The sequence below is a fragment of the Vulpes vulpes genome, chromosome 7 (genome assembly GCF_048418805.1).
Source record: "Vulpes vulpes isolate BD-2025 chromosome 7, VulVul3, whole genome shotgun sequence".
NCBI classification, from domain to species: domain Eukaryota; kingdom Metazoa; phylum Chordata; class Mammalia; order Carnivora; family Canidae; genus Vulpes; species Vulpes vulpes.
In genome coordinates this window covers 25,277,658-25,298,480 of record NC_132786.1, presented here as the reverse complement: position 1 = coordinate 25,298,480, position 20,823 = coordinate 25,277,658, and the positions used below count along the sequence as shown (strand labels likewise).

At 50.1% G+C, this 20,823-nt stretch overlaps 1 protein-coding gene across 9 annotated transcripts in view; it reads left to right on the top strand.

Annotated features, from left to right (window-relative positions):
* The first annotated feature begins 10,000 nt into the window (after positions 1 to 10,000).
* The window catches only part of ESYT2 (extended synaptotagmin 2), an 81,829-nt gene continuing 71,006 nt past the window's right edge, over positions 10,001 to 20,823 (top strand). For 6 of the 9 annotated variants that reach the window (XR_012002538.1, XM_072763291.1, XM_072763289.1 and 3 more), the window contains exon 1: positions 10,001 to 10,406. Coding sequence is in view for 6 of the 9 variants with exons in the window: in XM_072763291.1 (XP_072619392.1) it covers positions 10,095 to 10,406 (312 nt within the window). In the remaining 3 variants the exon portion in view is untranslated. The remainder of the gene's footprint in view (positions 10,407 to 20,823) is intronic. The other 3 variants (XR_012002540.1, XR_012002539.1, XM_072763292.1) reach the window with 1 other exon arrangement.

Genomic DNA, 20,823 nt, shown 5'->3' with positions numbered 1-20,823 from the left:
ACGGTTCTTTATCTAAGACGAGAGGACTGAGACGTTGAGAGGGCTATTCTGCATTCCAGGTTTACTTTACCAGAATTATTTTATTGGAAGGTTAATATAAAAGCCCCCTTGAGCCTGTACCAAGGCGGGCGGTGTGACCTCGGTTACTGTTTCCACCACCTGTATGGCCCAGTCACCACAAGTGTGACAGACTGCACTTGGGTTCTCAGGCACACAAGCAGAGTAGACTCTCAGATCATATTAACTGTCTGCCTTCCTGCAGATAAAAAATGTATTCTGCAGATGTGATCATTTTGAATCACATGGTATTTGGCCATTTACCTAGCTTCTTGCCTGAGAGACACGAATAATGGATACAAAGAGTGTTTGATATTCCACTGTACTCTGGTCCCTGGCATATCAGTGCCCCCTTTTCATTCTCGCTCACGAACACTCCTGTGTTAGGAAGAACGTAACAGAAGAGATCAGTTGGAAAGGCAGTTTCAGTGATGGCTGTGACACGGGGAATTGCATGTTACTGTTTTTCCGATGAGGAGATGGAAGGCCAGAAAGGTTAACGCACTTGCCTAAACTCACAAGGCCAGGGCAGCCCCCCTGGCGCAGCGGTTTAGCGCCGCCTGCAGCCCAGGGTGTGATCCTGGAGACTCCGGATCGTGTCCCACTCGGGTTCCCTGTGTGGAGCCTGCTTCTCCCTCTGCCTGTCTCTCTGAGTGAATAAATAAAATAAATCTTTAAAAAAATAAATAAACTCACAAGGCCAGAGGGTGGATGTTCTGATGCCAGAGTCCACACTCTTGTCAGCCCAGGAAACAGCTGACTCTGGGAAAGCCTCGGACCCTGTGGAACAGGAGGCTGTGGTCATGCACTCCACATGACCAACTTGGGTGTGGCCCTGAGACCCTGCTCTGCTCCCCCAACTCCCAATGCAGCCAGACTCCTTCCCAGATCACTCGGTGCTGACTCTGCAGCCCCCCTGTGTGCTCACTCCCTGCTTCCGCGGCCACCAGCTCTCCTTCATGAGCTCCTCAGATGCATCGTGCTCACAGGCTTGGTGGATGCTGTGTCCTCTGGCTCATGTCCCCACCACCAGTGCCCAGTACATGGCTACCAGCCCATCTTTCCTCACACAACCATCTTCTAAGTGATGCATTTGACAGTCCCACTGCATCCTGTAATGTTCTATTGTGTTTGTGTACTGGGTAGATGCCTTCCTAAGTTCATCTGATGACCTGGAAAGCTAGAGACAGGAAACTACATAAACACTGTCTAGACCTCTGGAGGCTCCTAATTGCTAGGACACAGAAACAGGCAGGCAGCTGCCCAGAAAATGCAAAGCAAGGGTGTGAGGGACGGCTGTCTGGAAGAACTGAGGTCAGGAAGGATGCATAATTTCCCAGACAGACGGGCTGGGAAGAACAGTCTGAGGGCCCAAACGCAGAGACAGGAAGGGCTCCAGAAAATAGGGTGACTGTACCTGTAACCGTGCTGCCAGTGGGAATATAACGTGAGCCACGTACATCATTATCAATTACCTAGCAGCCACATTTTAAAACGAAACACACAAAATCAAATTCAATGATGTATTTAGCCAAATACACACAAACATTATCATTTTATCATATTGATTTAAAATATTGACTTATTTTACATGTTTCTTACATCATCTTCAAAACCTAGGGTGTATTTTATTCTTGAGGCACAGCTCAGTTCAGACCAGCCACAGTTCAGGGGCTCACACCCCCATGTGCAGCAGGGCAGGTCTGGAGCGCAGGGTACATGTGTGGAGGTTGCAGGGTCCTAGAGAAGCATGAGGCGGGCAGAGAGGACGCTGAGAGGAGGACATGGCCATTTGGGGAAGGGCCTTGAAATGGCATGAGGTGAAGACTAAAGTGCTCCTGGGTGGTGGGAAGAGAATGCTGTGTTTGAGGCTGAAGGACAGGGCTGTGGCCAGCCCAGGGTGGGGCCTCCTGGTGGCTCTGCTCCTCTGCCCTCCCCCAGCCACCTGTGCCCCAGGCCCTTGGAGCCCCAGCAGCAGCACCTTGCACACCCTCCCCTGTTGACGCTGGTCCCACGTGTGTGGTAGATTTCTCCTACATCCTTTTTCTAGAATTTAAACATGTCTGTCCCTTTCCTTTGCTGGACTGTAAGCCAGTTTATGATTCCAAATTATGATAAAAACAGGACCTTTATTCACAGTAATAAGCAACTTTGTCACAAGAGTCAAGAACTTTCCTTTCCCGGCCTTTTTGGTTTTGGAGGTCAGGCAGAGCTGGTGTCACTCCCAACGTCCCATATACGGGCATGCTACAACACCTGCCTGTGGGATTAACTGGGATTAACTGTGGAGGACCAGCCTGCTCATGGAGTCTGGTGGGCCCTTCACTGGCTGTGTAAACCAGGTGGTGTGTTTCAGCACCTCGTGCTTCAGCCAGAGCCTCAGGACCTGGGGATCATGAGGTGACCCTCCTGTACAGCAGCCATGAGCATGACAGGAGCAATCACGTAAAGCACCCAGAACAGCACTGAGTGCAAATGCAGCACAGGGCCTAACAGGTTTACCACTGCTACCAACAGACTAGCACTGGAGTTATAAACACCTAGGGCAGGTGAAAATAGGTAGGTGCCAGATTCGGGGCCTTCCTTCACAAACATATAAATTACCTGCTACTGCCTGGAACCCTAACTGGAGCCCTTCCTTCAGGAGTCCTGCCCCTGGCATCCACGCCCTGCCCTTGGGTGTGAGCAAGACCTGTTGAGTGTGACGGGATCTACTCCCAGGGCCAGGCTACTGGTCAAAGGGGAGGTAATCCTATGTGGGCCACTCCTACTGTCTGGGAAGAAGATGAAGAGGCCAGAGGGGGCATATGTAAGGAACATAGGTGACCCCTGGCTGTCACCCAGCAGAAGTCAGGGACCTGTCCCTAGAGCTGCAGGGAACTGAATTCTGCCAACACCCTGAGCGAACTGGGGAGGGGATCTCAGATGACAGTCTGCAGAGGTGACCACAGCTCAGCCAACACTTGCTTTCACCTAATGAGACCTGAGCAGAAGCCCTCATGAAACCATGCAAATATCATCTGCAATATCGAAAAAAAAAAATGGAGTGGGAGGGACACCTGTGTAGCTCAGTTGGCTAAGCGTCTGCCTTTGGCTCAGGTCATAAACCAAGGGTCCTGGAACTGGGGTCCCCACTTGGTGGGATGCCTGCTTCTCACTCTCCCTCTGCCTGCCACTCCCCCTGCTTATGCACGTGCTCTCTCTCTAATCTTTTTTTGAAAAAATACATCATAAAAAAATCCTAGAATGTGGCTTGTGACTTCTAGATGGCTCCAAGTGGGTGCTCTAACATGTACCATCTAATTCAGACTCCCCCCTCCCAAGAACATCAGAGCTCCCCCTCACCTGCATAGAGCTGCTTCTGGGGCTCCTGAGGGCTGAGCTGTATTCAGCAAAAAGTGTAGTCATGGAAATATGCATAAAGTATACAAAGGACTAACTTGAGGAAGGAAATACCACAAAACGTTTCACAGAAGTGGAGATATACAAATTGTTTTTGAAGGATGAACAGGAGTTTTGCATCAGGACAGAGGGCGAAGGGTAGGCCAGATGGAGGAGGGATGGGCAGCAGTGTAGACCCTAGATCGGGAGGAGAGGTGAGAAGCAGGGTCAAAAGTGGACAGGAGCCTGTCCCGCACAGGAGCCATAACTTCACATTAGAGGCAAAGGAAACATAAGGAGGGAAGAGATTCAATCAAACCTGCATTTTGAATTGGCCATTTGATAGAAATATGGACTTTTACCAATGACATTTGAATTAATTTCATACTTAGAGAAGATATGCAAGTACAAAGCACTCCCCATCTCCGTTGCCCAGATTCCCACCGTGAACCTCCCGGCACATTCACTCCACTTGTCTATCATCTAGCATTCATCCGTCTACACATACACTTACCCATTATCGTTAGACTTGTTCTGAGTCATTTGACAAAGAGCTTCAGCTATGATTACTCATCAGTCTGAAATACTCCAGTGTTTGTTTTCCCAAAACAAGGACAGCCTCTGCTCCACAGCCCTCCCAGTCAGAGCGTCAACATGGATACAGGTCTGTTGTCCAGTCCACAGGAGCCCCTTGTTCACTGTCCCCAAAACATTCATTTTCCTTCAGATCCCACAGAGGAACATGCATTTCACATAGTTGTGTCTCTTCAGTCTCTTACGATCTGGGATAGTTCCTCAGTAAGAACACAGAGGGGGGATGCCTGGGTGGCTCAGTGGTTGAGCGCCTGCCTTCAGCCCAGGGTGTAATCCTGGAGTCCTGGGATCGAGTCCCACATCGGGCTCCCCGCATGGAGGCTGCTTCTCTCTTTGCCTGTGTCTCTGCCTCTGCCTCTCTCTGTCATGAATAAATCAAATCTTAAAAAAAAAAAAAAACCCACAAGGGGACCCACACTGTATCTGTCCCCAAGTCCCTAGGCCATAGTCAGGTCAAACTTTCTCATGCTCTCCAGCAAAATGCCCCAGAAATGCTGCTCTGCTCCTCTCCCTTCACAATTGATAAGTATCTTGTAGAAAGTATTCCAGTATTATTCCTCATCAAACTCACCTACCATCCTCAGCCTGTCGATGACTTGCTCTTGCACTACAATGACAGCTCAATGATGACCTTCCACTTCTTTCGCTCTTATGATTTATTTTCCGTGCATTCCTCACTCACTCATTCATCTACATCAGAATGGACTCATGGGTTCCTGTTTTACTCCCTGGCTTGTAATCTGCCAATCCCCATTGATTTTGCTGTTCAGGTTGTCCCAGACTTAAACAGTGAGAGTCCTTCACGTTGCCTCCATGTCCTTTGACAGCAGATGATTCTTTGAGCATTTTCTTACCTCCCAGCACAACAAGATATTCCAGGCTTGTCATGTACTTTCACTGCTCCAGCCCTGAAGTCAACTATTTCTCCAGAGATCTCTGGTTTCTTATTAGAAAATGGTATTTAGAAGCCAAGATCTGGGAGTTACTTTGCTTATTGGTCCTGGGGTACCATTGCTTCTGGACACTCTCAGTAGACAGCAATAGAGAACATATAACATAACCTATAGACACACTAATACAGACAATCTGAAACTATTTTTGGGTCTCTCTACATATATGTCAAACACATGAGTTCATACCTCCTCCAAGTTCAGCCCAACGCACAAGGGTTCTTTCTGGACTCTCCCTTTCCACACTTGTATGGTCTTCTCCAACAGCAAGAACCCTGGCTCTCATTATCCTCAACATTATGTGCTGACTTGCTAATATAACCAGGCTAAACAAAGTCCACCTGTCACCCCAGATAGGCCTGCCTCCTCCATGGTGGGGAGGGGAGTTCTCTGTGGACCTTTTAGAAAGGGCAGGATTAAAGGGCTACCAGTCAAGTAAGAGATTTTTGTAATGATCTGAGCAAACAAGAAAGGACCAAGCCTTTTTCGATTCTTCTGGTCACATAGCACAGAAGCCCACTCAAGTAGCTCCAGTAATGAATGTATGGTTGTGTCACCAAAGGAGAATCTCAGAAAAGATTGGCATCTTGGTGAGCAGTATGAAAGGAAGAGAGCAAAGTATGCTCCCACGGTCTACAATGAAACCTACGGGGAGGTGAGAGTGAAGGAGCTAGGGCAGGTAGTTGGTAAGGCCCAGACTCAGGCGAAAGGGGATGTGAAACATAGCAGAAAGGATTCAACTTCAACAGAAGGCAGCTCTTTCCTCTGAAACTGGAAAGGTTGAGGGCTGAGACTGACACTTTATAGTTTTCTTACATCACTCACAATGACGTTCTTTCCTCTGAAAGTAGTACCTTTCACTGGAGAAATGTCAGCACAGAAGGTAAGGAAAGAGGTAACGGGGATCCCTGGGTGGCGCAGCAGCTTAGCGCCTGCCTTTGGCCCAGGGCGCGATCCTGGAGACCCGGGATCGAGTCCCACGTCGGGCTCCCGGTGCATGGAGCCTGCTTCTCCCTCTGCCTGTGTCTCTGCCTCTCTCTCTCTCTCTCTGTGACTATCATAAATAAAATAAATAAATAAAAATTTAAAAAAAAAAAGGAAGGAGGTAACGTGGAGAGCTTGCAGGAGATTGGGAGGTTTAAAAATACTAGCAGAAACCCAAGAACCAAGCTGCACCTGTTGCTAGACTCTACAGAATGAGAGGGCTTCTGGCTCGCTGGGGTGATTAGGACAGGAAGGGGCCAGGCCAGGCACTCTTGGCCGTGAGGGCAGCTCAGTGCTGTGCACCGCAGACATGTCTCTTCAGGGCACCTCACATCCCTAGGCCACGCAGGTCAAATACTCTACTGCAGAGGTGCAAGATGTTTTACGTGGCTTGTGTTCCTTCAAATCTTTATAGGATGTGAGTCTACTGCTCTTTGCAGGAAAGACCGCAGGACAGAAAGGTTCATGCCCCTTCCTGTGTTCAGAAGGGAATTAAGGATCTGGACTTTTTTTTTTTTTAATTTTTATTTATTTATGATAGTCACAGAGAGAGAGAGAGGCAGAGACACAGGGGCAGAGACACAGGCAGAGGGAGAAGCGGGCTCCATGCACCGGGAGCCCGACATGGGATTCGATCCCGGGTCTCCAGGATCGCGCCCTGGGCTAAAGGCAGGCGCTAAACCGCTGCGCCACCCAGGGATCCCGGGTCTGGACTTTCTAACAGTCTTGAGTGAGACTTGGTGTTAGGACATTTAGCTGTTGCACAGGAAAAGGTTTGAGATATGCCATTTTCTACACTTACAATTTAGTGCAATTTGGGGACAAGCAAGAAAAGAGAACTTCTTCCCTTGCTTGAGGTTTGTGTCCCTGCCCAAAGTTGGGTGTCCAAGACCCCAAGGCAATGTTTCTGGTAGGAGCTCCATTGTCTACCTCTGTGGCCACCCGCACATATACATACGGAAGACAGGGCGGGGGTATCACTCACCCAGGCGCGAGCCAGCCTGAAGACAAGACAGACATGACACACTAATAAAACAGGCTGCTTGAAGCACTGCGGAGACGGCGCCTTGCCCTGGAGGCATGCAGAGGCCGCCTGGAGGGCTGGGCCGCTGCAGTGGTCCCTGACCATGCTTCCCCGTCCCCTCCGGGCACTGCGGCGGGGGTGTCCCAGGGTCGCCACAGACACCAGGGTCCCCACGGGGGTCTGGGCCGACCTCGGGGACACGAGGCGCACAGCGGCCAGGGCCAGGGCGTGCACTGGCCGGAGGTGTCCTGTGGTTTGTGGGGCCCCGCCCTCCCAAGGGTAGGAGGGCAAACTAGCTCTGCGGTACCCAGAGGGACCTTGGTTGGAGTTCATGCGCCGAGGACAACCAGCGGGGAGTGGCCCCGGGTTTCCTGGACAGTCGAGGACCCACGCGGTGTGAGTGCGCCTCCAAAATCGCCGGGGGACCGGCCTGCGGGCGGGCGCGCGCCTCCGCGGGGAGCCAACCTCCCCGGGACGCCGCTGGGTTCCAGTCCCCGGTCGTCGTGCTCTGTAGCCAGAGCGGATGGGAGCAGCCCACGGACCGCCCCACGGAAGGGGACGTGCCCCACAGAGGGAGAGAGGACCGCCCCACGGAGGGAGGAGGACGGCCCCACGGAGGGAGGAGGACCGCCCACGGAGGGAGGAGGACGGCCCACGGAGGGAGGAGGACGGGCCCACGGAGGGAGGAGGACGGCCCATGGAGGAAGGGGGACGGCCCCACGGAGGGAGGAGAACGGCCCCACGGAGGGAGGGGGACCGCCCATGGAGGAAGGAGGACGGCCCCACGGAGGGAGGAGGACGGCCCACGGAGGGAGGAGGACGGCCCACGGAGCGAGGGGGACCGCCCACGGGGGGAGGAGGACGGCCCCACGGAGGGAGGAGGACGGCCCACGGAGGAGGAGGACCGCCCACGGGGGAAGGAGGACGGCCCCACGGAGGGAGGGGGACGGCCCACGGAGGGAGGGGGACCGCCCATGGAGGAAGGAGGACGGCCCCACGGAGGGAGGAGGACGGCCCACGGAGGGAGGAGGACGGCCCACGGAGCGAGGGGGACCGCCCACGGGGGGAGGAGGACGGCCCACGGAGGGAGGAGGACCGCCCACGGGGGGAGGAGGACGGCCCCACGGAGGGAGAGAGGACGGCCCCACGGAGGGAGGGGGACGGCCCCACGGAGGGAGCGGGACCGCCCACGGGGGGAGGAGGACGGCCCCACGGGGGGAGGAGGACCACCCACGGAGGGAGGAGGACGGCCCACGGAGCGAGGGGGACCGCCCACGGGGGGAGGAGGACGGCCCCACGGAGGGAGGAGGACGGCCCACGGAGGGAGGAGGACGGCCCACGGGGGGAGGAGGACCGCCCACGGGGGGAGGGGGACGGCCCCACGGAGGGAGCGGGACCGCCCACGGGGGGAGGAGGACGGCCCCACGGGGGGAGGAGGACGGCCCACGGAGGAGGACGGCCCCACGGAGGAGGACCGCCCCACGGAGGAGGAGGACCGCCCAAGGAGAGGGGAGGACGGCCCCACGGAGGGAGCGGGACCGCCCACGGGGGGAGGAGGACCGCCCCACGGAGGAGGAGGACCGCCCAAGGAGAGGGGAGGACGGCCCCACGGAGGGAGCGGGACCGCCCACGGGGGGAGGAGGACGGCCCCACGGGGGGAGGAGGACCACCCACGGAGGGAGGAGGACGGCCCCACAGAGGGAGGAGGACGGCCCCACGGGGGGAGGAGGACGGCCCCACGGAGGGAGGAGGACGGCCCCACGGAGGAGGAGGACCGCCCCACGGAGGAGGAGGACCGCCCACGGAGGGAGGAGGACGGCCCCACGGGGGAGAGGAGGACGGCCCCACGGGGGGAGGAGGACGGCCCCACGGAGGGAGCGGGACCGCCCACGGGGGGAGGAGGACGGCCCACGGAGGGAGGAGGACGGCCCACGGAGGGAGGAGGACCGCCCACGGGGGGAGGAGGACGGCTCCACGGGGGGAGGAGGACGGCCCCACGGAGGGAGCGGGACCGCCCACGGGGGGAGGAGGACGGCCCCACGGAGCGGGTCCGCCCACGGGGGGAGGAGGACGGCCCCACGGAGCGGGTCCGCCCACGGGGGGAGGAGGACGGCCCCACGGAGCGGGTCCGCCCACGGGGGGAGGAGGACGGCCCCACGGAGGGAGGAGGACGGCCCCACGGGGGGAGGAGGACGGCCCCACGGAGGGAGGGGGACCGCCCACGGAGGGAGGAGGACGGCCCCACGGGGGGAGGAGGACGGCCCCACGGAGGGAGGGGGACCGCCCACGGAGGGAGGAGGACGGCCCCACGGAGGGAGGAGGACGGCCCCACGGGGGGAGGAGGACGGCCCCACGCCGCGCCCTCACAGCCCGCACCGCACCGCCCCTCGGGAGGTCCTCGCAGGAACAGGCGCACACGCCACCGGGACGCGCCCTGCTCGCGCCGCACGACCCAACCGCCGAGCTCAGCCCGCCCTTCGGGTGACGTCACTCGTAGGCCTCGCCCCGCCCCCGGAAGCGTCAGCAAGTCGGGCCCGCCCCCGCAGCCAAGGGATGTGCCCTGGCGCAGGGCCGCATCCAGCGCCGCAACGGCGCGCCCCGCCTCGCCCGCCTCAGGTGACGACTCTCCGGGCCGCCTCAGCGGCGCCCCGCCCGCCGCCTCCCACGTCGGCCCCACCCACTCCCGCCTCCGAGGGCGCCCGCCCCGCCCCCGTGATGACGCCACATGATGGCCCCGCCCACCCGCCGTGGGTACGCGGCTCGGGTGCAGAACCGCGTCGCCGGCCCCCCGCCCCCCCGTTCGACGCCCCACCGGGCGATGACGTTCACGTCGACCCCGCGTTCACTGTTGCCTCCGGGGATGGTGGGGGAGCGGCGCCCGCAGGATGACGTCACCCAGCAGGCCACGCCTCACTCCGCGTGGTGATTCCCCGGCCCGGGCCGGGGCCGCGTCCGCCGCCGGCCCGCCCACCGTGCGTGCTGACGTAGCACGCCGCCTGCGGGCGGAAGCGCGGGCGGGCGGTTGCGGCGGCCGGGTCCCCTCGGAGGGGCGCTGGTGCGCGGGCTGAGGCGCCGCGGCCGGGTCGGGACTTGAGCGCTGCGCGATGAGCGGCGCGGGGGCCCGCGGCCCCGAGGCCGGCGCTGCCCGGGCCGAGCCCCCAGGAGCGGGGCTGAGCGTGGACGTGGCGGGGCTGCTGGCGCAGCTGGCACGCAGCTTCGCGCTGCTGCTGCCGGTGTACGCGCTCGGCTACCTGGGCCTGAGCTTCAGCTGGGTGCTGCTGGCGCTCGGGCTGCTCGTGTGGTGCCGGCGGAGCCGCGGCCTCAAAGCGACCCGCCTGTGCCGGGCGCTGGCGCTGCTGGAGGACGAGGAGCGCGCCGTGCGCCTGGGCGTGCGCGCCTGCGACCTGCCGGCCTGGGTGAGTGCGCCTGGTGCCCCGTCCGCGGGGACCTGCGGGTGTCCCGAGCGCCGCCAGGCTCCCCGCCCCCGTTATCTGGCAGGTGTCCCCGCGGCCAGGGCCGCGCCCGCCCCTTCTCCGGGTCCGCAGACCCCCACCCGCATCCCCGGCCCGCAGCCCGGGCAGGCCCGCTTGGGGGCGGGGGGCGGCTGGCCCCGGCCCCGGCCCCGGCCCCGGCCGGCCCCGGCCCCGCTGGCAGTGACTCGCGCCTCTGGAATGCGCCCTGGGAGGCGGCGGCGGGTGCTGCGCCCAGCGTCCGGCCGGGTCCCGCCGCCCTGCCCAGCCCTGGGACCGTCGGCGCTCGTGGTCCCGGGGAAGGGAGCGGGGAGGGTCCCCAGAAGGGGGCTGCAAGCCCGTTTCACTCTTTTCCTCTGTAGGGTGGACGTGACTCCTGCATGAGTTTCGGAGGAGGGGTCAGAGCTCTTGGGCACTTGCACTGACAGCGAGAGTCTCGTTAATTGATTGCTTTTACCCGGGAGGTCGTGTGCAGGGTGGATTTCTGCAGTGAGCACAGGAATGCACTGGCTTCCCCCGTTTCTCTGCTCACTCCCAACTCTTAAGCAGGAGTTGCTGTGACAGCTTCAGATGCAGGGAATCGTGGTCATTTTACGATAAACGGCGGTCCCCGTAGGCTTGGGGTGACCGTGGCGTGACACGGCCAGCCAGTGAGGTTCGCAGGGGTGGTTGTTTCTTGGAGGAGCAGAGGGCCTGGAGAGGAGCGGCTGTTTGCAGCCCCCAGACCCTTGCGAGGTCGGGCGTGGGGTGTGAGAGCCGGGGTCAGCCGAGGGCCAGAGCCTGCTCGGTACCACCTTGCGGGGCAGACCACGCTTTCTGTTTCTTTCGCGTAAAATCAGCGAGTCACACGGTTTGAAGTGAGGCTCGACAGGAGGAGCAGCCTGCTAGGAGAAAGCGAGCATTCCTCCCATCTTGGCAGTACTGGGGCGTCGTTCTGGGGCTCCTGAACTTCAGGTGCTGCCCTGCTGTGAATAAGATGTGCGTGCACGTCTTCGTGGTGTGTCATTGACAGCGGTGATTCATCGTGGGGTGGACGCTAGCAAGTCATGAACCAGCGGGTACCCACTTCCTAACCCGCTCTGGTTGTGTGCATCCATAAAGTGATTTATGCAGGGTGTGGACGATTGGGGTAGGGTTACTACTCTGAGAAAGAGCATGTACACTTTTGAATTAAGGGGGGCGGGTGGGGGGGGGAGGGCTACCGGGGTATGGAACATGGATCTCACTTAACCCTGTGAAAGTTCTGTTAGGCCTTGATCCTATAGCTTGTATATAAACCGTGTTGTTACTCTACACTGTTTTCCCGGTCAACAGGGAAAATGCTTGACAAGTGTGGATCGGTGGATGAGGACTGGCCTTTTGTCCAACAGTGTTAATTGGGCCCTGTAAAATTAGACCAGGGGTGAAGGGAATATTATTGAAGAATTTTTATAGAAATGAACAAGGACAATTTTCCAGTGAGATTTTTAATTGGAAATATTAGAACTTGTATGGTGAAGTCTGCCCCTTTCCTGCTTTTACGGCTGTCCATAAATGCTGACTCGATGGCTGCACATAAGTAGAAACTCAAATCTGGCATATGCAGTACTACTTAACTGTTTTGACAGTTGGTCTTTTATCGCTCTCATACTTTGATGATTAACATTTAAAGCAGCCAGCTTCCTTATTAGGCAGTTGTGTACTCTTAATGTACAAGCTTTTCTTTGGGGAGAGTTCTTTTTCCTGTAGTTATTCTGGGAAGTCCAGGAGAATTTATCTCTAGCCAAAATTGAGTTTGTGTGGGCTAAGAAACGAACAAGAGAAAAGAATACACTTTGGTCTCATATGAAGGAGGACAAATATTTTTTATTCTTAGTGTTAATCATTGACTTACACTTTAATAAAATTTGGTGAATACTTGTAAAAAATAGTCACATAGCTATATAAGGAACCACGGTTTACCTCTTTTAAACTGTGGTTGCCACTTTATAGTTAGCTCTTAGAGCAATTATGTGCTTCCAGAAGATGTTAGAGACCTACCTCTTCATGCTGTGAAGGAGATGTGGATGCTGCTTTAGTGGTTTTTGTTTGTTTGTTTACTTATACTGGTGCTTCTGCTCTAATTTAAAAAGGAGGAAGACTGAATGTTGCTCTGAGTTATTTGGTCTAAATGCTTCATGAAGTTAGAACAGAATGCCTCAAGAGTACTAAACATAGAGTAGTAATGTCTGGTTTTTTTTTTTTTTAGTTTGAAGTAAAAAATGGATTTAGAGTTAGGATATATGTTAATATATCAACTTGTATGCTCTGGTTTTAATAATACTTGTTTTAGATTAATAGTCTGTATTTCAAGATGGGAAACTATAGAGCTAGTACTGAACTATAAATAAATTTAGGAATTAGAAATATATGGGATATGTTAAATTAATGTTATATTAAGTATATTTATATACTATAGCTCTCTATCTTGTAGAGAACCAAAGAACCGAAGTATGAAAAACTGAGTTAGTAATGTGGTATTTTTGTTAGGTCTAGTGAACCTTTTATCTTTTCTGTAGACTTTCATGATTTTTACACTGATCCCAACATTTAATTTAGAATGATATCACAGACGTTGTGAATATGCTAAAAACCATTGAATTGTACATTTTAAATGAGCAAATTGCAGGGTATGTACATTATATCAGTAGTGCTATTAAAAAGTATTATAGATATTGAATTTCTTTTAAAAATAAATGAAAAGGGTAATTAGTTACAATACAAAGTAAGCCACACATATGCCCTTGCTTATGGAATTTCAGCAGAAACTATTACAACTCTTTTTAAATTTTATTAAGCTTTTTAAATTCTAGAGTAGTTAACATACAGTGTTATATTAGTTTCAGGTGTACAATATATTGTAAAACTGCTATAACTTTTAAAAATTATTGTTCCCAGAACACCTGGGTGGCTCAGCAATTGAGTGTCTACCTTTGGCTCAGGTGTGATCCTGGGGTCCTGTGATCAAGTCCTGCATCAGGCTCCCTGCAGAGCGCCTGCCCCTCCCTCTGCCTAAGTCTGCTTCTCTCTCTTTGTCTCTTATTAATAACTAAATAAACCTTAAAAAAATTATTGTTCCAACTTAAATTTCAAGGCATTTACATTTTAGAGAATGTTTGATGAAAAGTGGGGGCTTATGAATGAAAACTAGCAAAATAAATTTTTTTACCTTAACACTCATGTTACCATAAACATTGGCTAGACAAACAATTTTGGTAAATGATGCAGAAATCATGCAGAGATATAGACAGCTTAAATGTGTGTTTTTCTGTGATTATTCTAGACTTTGATTCAAGGTATTGATACATAATTATGTATAAAATTTTAGGGTATAGATTGGTTTTATATTAGATTCATTTTATCATAGCATGATTTTAGAATGTTGTTGAGTCTTTATGGCTTTTAAAATATTTTATTGATTGATTGATATTTATCTATTTACTAGAGATACAGAGAAAGAGGCAGAGACACAGGCAGAGGGAGAAGCAGGCTCCCTGCGGGGAGCCCGATGCAAGACTTGATCCCAGGACCCTGGGATCATACCCCGAGCTGAAGGCAGCTCAACCACTGAGCCACCCAGGTGTCCCATATTATTTTATTTTATTTTATTTAAATTCAGTTGATTGACATAGTGTATTATCAGCTTCAGATTGTTATGGTCTTTTGTGTTTTACTATATTTTGTTAAGTTACTATCTGTTTTGGTTTCCGTGACACAGTGCTACCTCAGATGAATTTTTTTTCTCCATTTAAAGATCTGGGCACCTACTGTATGCAGAAGTAGAAGAGGTCATCCTGCTTTCATGTGTGTGCTGTCTTTCAGGTAAACACAAGGCAAGATGTGATGGCCCCAGTGCCCTAGCTGTCAGAACAGAGGATGGGAGGTGTTTAGTGGTGAGGCAGTGCATATAGACAAATTTTGTGGACATTTAAGAATAGAGGAACGTACTCTATGGAAGCAGCACAATAAAGGTGCAGAAGCAGGAAATCAGGCATATCCTGTGGCGGGAACATCAGAGCCCACCTGGACTGTCCCATCTGGAGGAAGCTGTTTGGAAGGAAGGTGATGAATTGAGGCTCAGGGGTGAGAAGCAGATGTGTTCCATCCAGCTGGGGCGCAAGTTCTCAGGGCAGCTCTCCCAATTCACAGGGAGCCTGTATTGGTCATAAATATAAATAACTGCTTTTTTAAATTCAGTGTTTTAGCATGGGAGAAAGGGGAGATAGTGATGTATTCAGAATTAAGCTTCTGAAATCATAAAGTAGAAGCCCCTGTGCAGTGGGAGTGGTGTTCTCTTCTTCCTTTAGCTGCCAAAAAAACAAGCCAAGATTATTGCTGGATTGTTGTGCTTTGCCCCAGGAGGTAGCTTAAAGTACCCAGCCACCTTCCCCCAAATAGACCATTCTCTTTTACCCTAATGATCTTATTGTGCTTATACTGAGTCACCTTGTGTTCTTTTGGAGTTGGGTGGGGCACAGTTCTTACATAAACAGTATCAGTGGTTTCTTTTGTGTGGAGTCATTTTTCTATTAAACGTGTTTTACTTGAGAGTTTTCTTGTGATCTTCCTCCTGGTCACTGACTTTTCTTCATTTTTCTTAGCTGTTACAAGAGTCTAATTTTTCTTTTAAGGAAACCATTTATTTTTTTAATTGTTCCTGGAGTAGATTACATTTTAAGGAAGTAGTAGTTCAATTTACATGTAGGGATTAGAAATGAGCCTTTATGGATTCATCGAGTTACTCAGCCCACATTTATTAGCATTTGCAATGTTCAGGTCTCTTGCTAGGTGCTAGAGATGGACATGTTTAAGACAGGCCTTAAAAATTCAAAATTTACTAGCTGGTAAGAGCACAGATCTGTGTGTAATTCTAGTTTTAGTCATAGTGTGCTTTTGTAGTTCTTTTTTTTTAAAAAAAGTAATACAAGCTCATTTTTTTTAATCCTGGAAAAAATCTATTAAAAACATCATAATTCCAAACCACCCATAATTGTAGTTTATGGAGAATTACAACAACCTTGAATGGAATTGTTATTGTGACTTTTTTTTTTCTGTTTGTGATAAACCATACTGAAAATAATTTGTTCAGGAAAATGTGGTTTAGATTTTAAGTTTTTTTTTTTTTACTTTTAACTGTGTATGGAAAAAAGAAAGGCAGGCCTTTCTTAGGTCTTTCTGTTGGTAAAGTGGTATGCTCATTTTCTTAAAAACTCTGCCATTTAGAGCATTTTGCACATTTTCTAAGGTAAATCTGGAGTTGTTTTTTTTTAAGATTGTATTTATTTATTCATGAGAGACAGAGAGAGAGGCAGAGACCCAGGCAGAGGGAGAAGCAGGCTCCCCATGGGGAGCCCGATGTGGGACATGATCCCCCAACTCCAGGATCACTCCCTGAGCCAAAGGCAGACGCTCAACCACTGAGCCACCCCGGTGTCCCAAATCTGGAGTATTTAAATCAATGCATTTGATAATTATTATTTTTTAAAATTTTATTTGAGAGCGTGTGTGCATGCACGCACACGAGCAGGGGGAGGGGCAGAGGGGTTCAATCCCAGGACTCTGGGATCGTGAACCCAGCCAAAGGCAGATGCTTAACTAAGTCACCCAGGCACCCCTAAATCAATCTATTTTAAAACAAAGATTTTATTGGTGAGGATTAAAACTTTATTCTAGGTTTTGTTGAACTAGCTATGCATAGAAGTCCAGTTTTACGCTCTTGCTGTCTTTGCCTGCTTTGTGAAAGGCAGTTTTATGATTATTCACAGTGGACACCTCTGTGAGCCACAGTTCAGCACCTGGCGGATTACAGCAGGGTATGCAGATGAAAGTATCAGTGCAAAATAACAGCACATTTTGAATGCACCCGCGTGTCAGGAGCAGTGCTTTGTTTCCTAGTGACTACATATGGGAATTGGCAACAGCCACACCAACAGCAGATGTGGAAATACTAACCTGACAGTTCACACTGTGCTTTCCTTTTTGTTATTTGCAAGATTGTCATTGAAGTTGAACTTGAAGTTCTTTTCTTTACTCAGTGAAGTTCCTCTTACCTATTTTTAATGAACACACAGTTGTGTTTTTATGTCCCCAAAACATACAGTCTTTCTAGTATGAGGAGAAAGCAACCTCATTGTAGAACATTTCAAGCTTTGGAGAAGAGTCAAAAGGAAAAAGTCACCTGCATCCTACTAACTAGTGATGACCACTGTTAACCTTTTGATGATTTTCTGAACCTTTAATGCATATGGATATGTGTGTGTGTTGTATCTTTCTTCATTGTGCATTATGTTGTGGACATATGTCATTATTCAGAATATGACTTCGGTTATTGCAATATTACCTATTTAATGGGGATGCTGGGTTTTATTTAAATGATGTCTGATAGATTTCAAAAACAAGATTGTTAGATATTATATGGTGAGAAAGAAAACTAGAGTTTGAGACATATCCAATATTCCGTTCTTTTCAAGTTATAAAATATTATTTGAGCTATATATCAGATCTGTTCTGGGACACATGAACTATTTCTGAACTCAGGAGAATAGCATGATCATTTTATATAGAGAAAACTCACTTTGGAGGACCATGTTTCATATGGTGTTGATGTTCAAATGCATAGTCGATTCATCCAGATGCCCTCGTATGTAAATAACCTTGAGAAGGAAAGCATTCCCCTCACGAGGAGTCACAACTTTTAAGTAGCTTTTTCTTTGCTGTGTTGGGATATTAGTTTGTTAACAGGAAGAACATTTTAAACTGAAGTAGCGGCTTCAGGTAGCACAGTGTCCTGATGGCTACTGGAAGGTTGCTGAGAAGACTCCCTGGGTTGTCACTAGCCATGTGACCAGTTAATCTGGCAGCCCTTGGTCACTGCGTGGTGTGTGGCACGACCATTCCGACACGTGAGGACATCACTACGTGGGCGCATGCTGGAGAAGCAGATTCTGGCCCTGGTAACTGAATCCAGTCCTTTCCTAACTGTGCATGTGGGCAAGTCGGCCACACCTCATAGACCTTAGGTTTCTCGTCACTAGGTAAGCATTGAAATGAGCTGTGAAATGAACATGGTGTGGCTATGAGACTGGAATGAGGAAAGGCCCAGGGAAGTGCTGGGCCTGGGAGGGCAGTGGCTGCCCAGGGTGCCCTTGAGCTGGTGACTTGAGTGGCTCCTGCTTCCTAGCAGTTGCCCTTGTGTTGCTGCCAGTTTCCTGCTGCCTGAGTCACTTCTCTTACCCACTTCAACTGAAAGGGGGCAGATGAGACCTAGAGTTTCTCTTTGTTTCTGTTTGCTGTGGTTTGTTTGTTTTGTTGCTAAGAGTTTATCTACATTAATGCTTTGTTATTGTTCACAGTGGAAAGTACTACTACTAATTTCTCTCTTCTCTGTACTTCTCTAAAATGATAACCAAGGAACCTATGTTATTAATCTGCTTCCCTCCTGGTGTTTCCTTACATGCTACCCTGAGGACGTGGTTCTGCTTGAAGCAACTGCCCTGATGCAGTAGATAACCATAGTTGCATTCCAACCGTATCATGTTGTAAAGTTGGTTCATTCTCACACTCATTCCCTTCCTCTTGTGAATAAGTGTTGGTTAATGACTAAAGTGGGGATTTGAAAATCTCCTATTTCTGGGTCAGTTATAGTATCTGTGGAGTCGTTCCCTTCTGTTAGCATCTGAGGGGTGATATGTGTTAGGTTTCCCTAAAATAAGGTAGAACTGTGCTAGATAAGCCTGATAATGTGGGAGGAGAACACTGTCCAACTTGTTTCATGCCATAAATACTGCACTGGAGTACATGTTATAAGCTGGTTTTCAGTTACGCTGCTTACATTCTAAGATACCAGCACCAAACTGCTAAAATTATTGATCTGAGCAATACTCTTATTTTCTATTTTCTTAATAAATGTTGCTTTCATATTTACTAAAGCATTTAGTTAAATCTGCTTTGTCCTGTACTTGTGTGTAGAATTAGGAGTTTGAAGACAAGGACTTTTAATATTCATTATAGCATCTAGCAGAATGCATTTATATATAATTTACTTGGTAAACCTAGGAAATTTTTAGAATAGTGAACTACTGGTTGCTTGTTTCATTAGGACTTCCTATACCCAGTTTGTACATTGTTATGTAATGTCCATGTTGCCATTATTGTACATGTTTGAGGTGAACTGTCTACTGAGCTAATTTATTAGCTTCTGCTATAAGTATTTAAATGGCTAGCAAATGAATACATGAGATCTGTTAATAGTTTTTAAGTTAATGTCTAAGTACTGGGTTTCTTTTTTTTAAATATTTATTTATTTATTTATTTATTTATTTATTTATTTATTTATTTATTTATTTATGAGAGACACAGAAGGAGAGAGAGGCAGAGACACAGGCAGAGGGAGAAGCAGGTTCCATGCAGGGAGCCTGATGTGGGACTCGATCCTAGGACTCTAGGATAACGCCCTGGGCCGAAAGCAGGCGCTAAACCACTGAGCCACCCAGGGATCCAGTACTAGGTTTCTAAAAGCAAAAGCCCAAGTGTAACTCAAACCATAATTCAAACCATTGCTTTCTGCTTTCCACCTATATCAAATCTCCCTAGGCTCCCTCTCAAAAGGATGCTGTGATTGTGTTATGGCATACCTGGATTATCCAGGATAATCTCCTCAACTCAGGATCCCTAGTTTGTCATGTCTTTTTTGCCATATAAGGCAACATTCACAAATTCTAGGGATTAGGATATATATATGTATATCTTTTGGGGGGCCATTACATACGCTGCCCTGTGTCTTGGGATACCCGGCAACCAGGATGGCTAAACCATGGTAATTGTGGCTCAGCCATAGTTCATCAGTTCTGAAAGACACTCCCAGCCCCACCCCCCACTTCCTATCTGTGGACTCAACTCATAACCATGTGTCATTGTTGAGTTCAGCATGCTCTTTCCTTCTTAGGGCATAGAAAATAATGTCTGTTTTATAATTGATCTCGTCTTGGATTCAACACTATGGCTATTCCTGTTCTCTCTGTGGCTGAGAATTATGTGTGGTCTTGAAGAGATGGTATAAGTAGAAACAAATGGGAGAAAGAGCTGAGCCTTTGGAATAAGGGTGGCCTACAAGTGGCAGTGTTTTTGCATTGTAGATGACGAGACAAGCACAAGAAGCAGGGCCTTGCACTGTGTCAGTGTAGACATTAGGGAAGCATCAAAACGTTTAAAAGAGTGGTGTGTCTCAAGTTTAAAAGGGGGCCTGTACAGGGTGATGTATGAAAGTGTTAAATTACTATATTGTACCCCTGAAGCTAATAGGACACTGCATTGGAATTAAAAACTTTTTTTAAAAAACTTTTTAAAGTAATTAAAAATACTTTAAAAAAACAAAAAATTAAAAAGGCATGTGTAACAAGATACATTTTGGAGTGATATCCAGACAGACCGAGAGGACAAAGACTGTGGTTGGTCTGAGCATGTGGAAGGAAGGAGTGCCTGAATCTCAATGGAATCACATTGAGAAGGAAGGAAGAAGAGGCCATGGAAAAGTGAAAGATGACTCCAGGTTACTTGCCTGAGCTCCTGGGAGAGGAGAGGATGTTGCCATTATGCCAAGAAGGATATATAGGAGCAGCAGTTTGGAGGCCTAGGGCTAGGGACAGGAGATTATTAATTTTGTTTTATAAATATGTCAGGTGTAAGAAGCCTAGGGGAATTCCAAGAGGTATTATCCAAACATCAGTCAATGAGAAGTAGATGAGATCAAAGAGACACATATCAGCATGTGTTCAGCTCACAGGTGATGGGTGGCTGAAGTCATGCTTGAAGAGGGAGATGGAGGAAGCGCATGTAGATAGCATAACAAGAGCTGATGGCCTGGGGCACACCCTTGGTGATTCTGGAGGAACGCAGAATGGGAAGGTAAAGAACATGGTTAATGCATTTAGTGCTTATACTGTGTGCTTATCTAATGCTCTATGTAGAACTCATTTAACCCCCACAGACCTGTTACCCTCATTTTACAGATGAGAAACTGACACCATGCTAACTCTTGAGAGGTTCTGTGACTTGCCTTTGGTCCCAGAATCTGAAGTGACAGGCGCAGAATTTGAACTGGTACCTTTGCTAGCTGTTGCTCCATTGTTTTTCTGCTCTCCACTTTCTCTTGATAATAGTGAAGAAGATACTGGGGATTAGACATTGTCTTATCTAGTCATTTTGATAATTTCCACTTTTCAGAGGAGGAAGCTAAGGCCTTAGGAATTCAGCAGTTACCCACAGTCACACAAGTACCAGAGTGATGCTGGGCTGCGAGGTCAGGTGTCCCTGCCTGCCATACCCTTTCCACTGCTCTCAGGGCCCA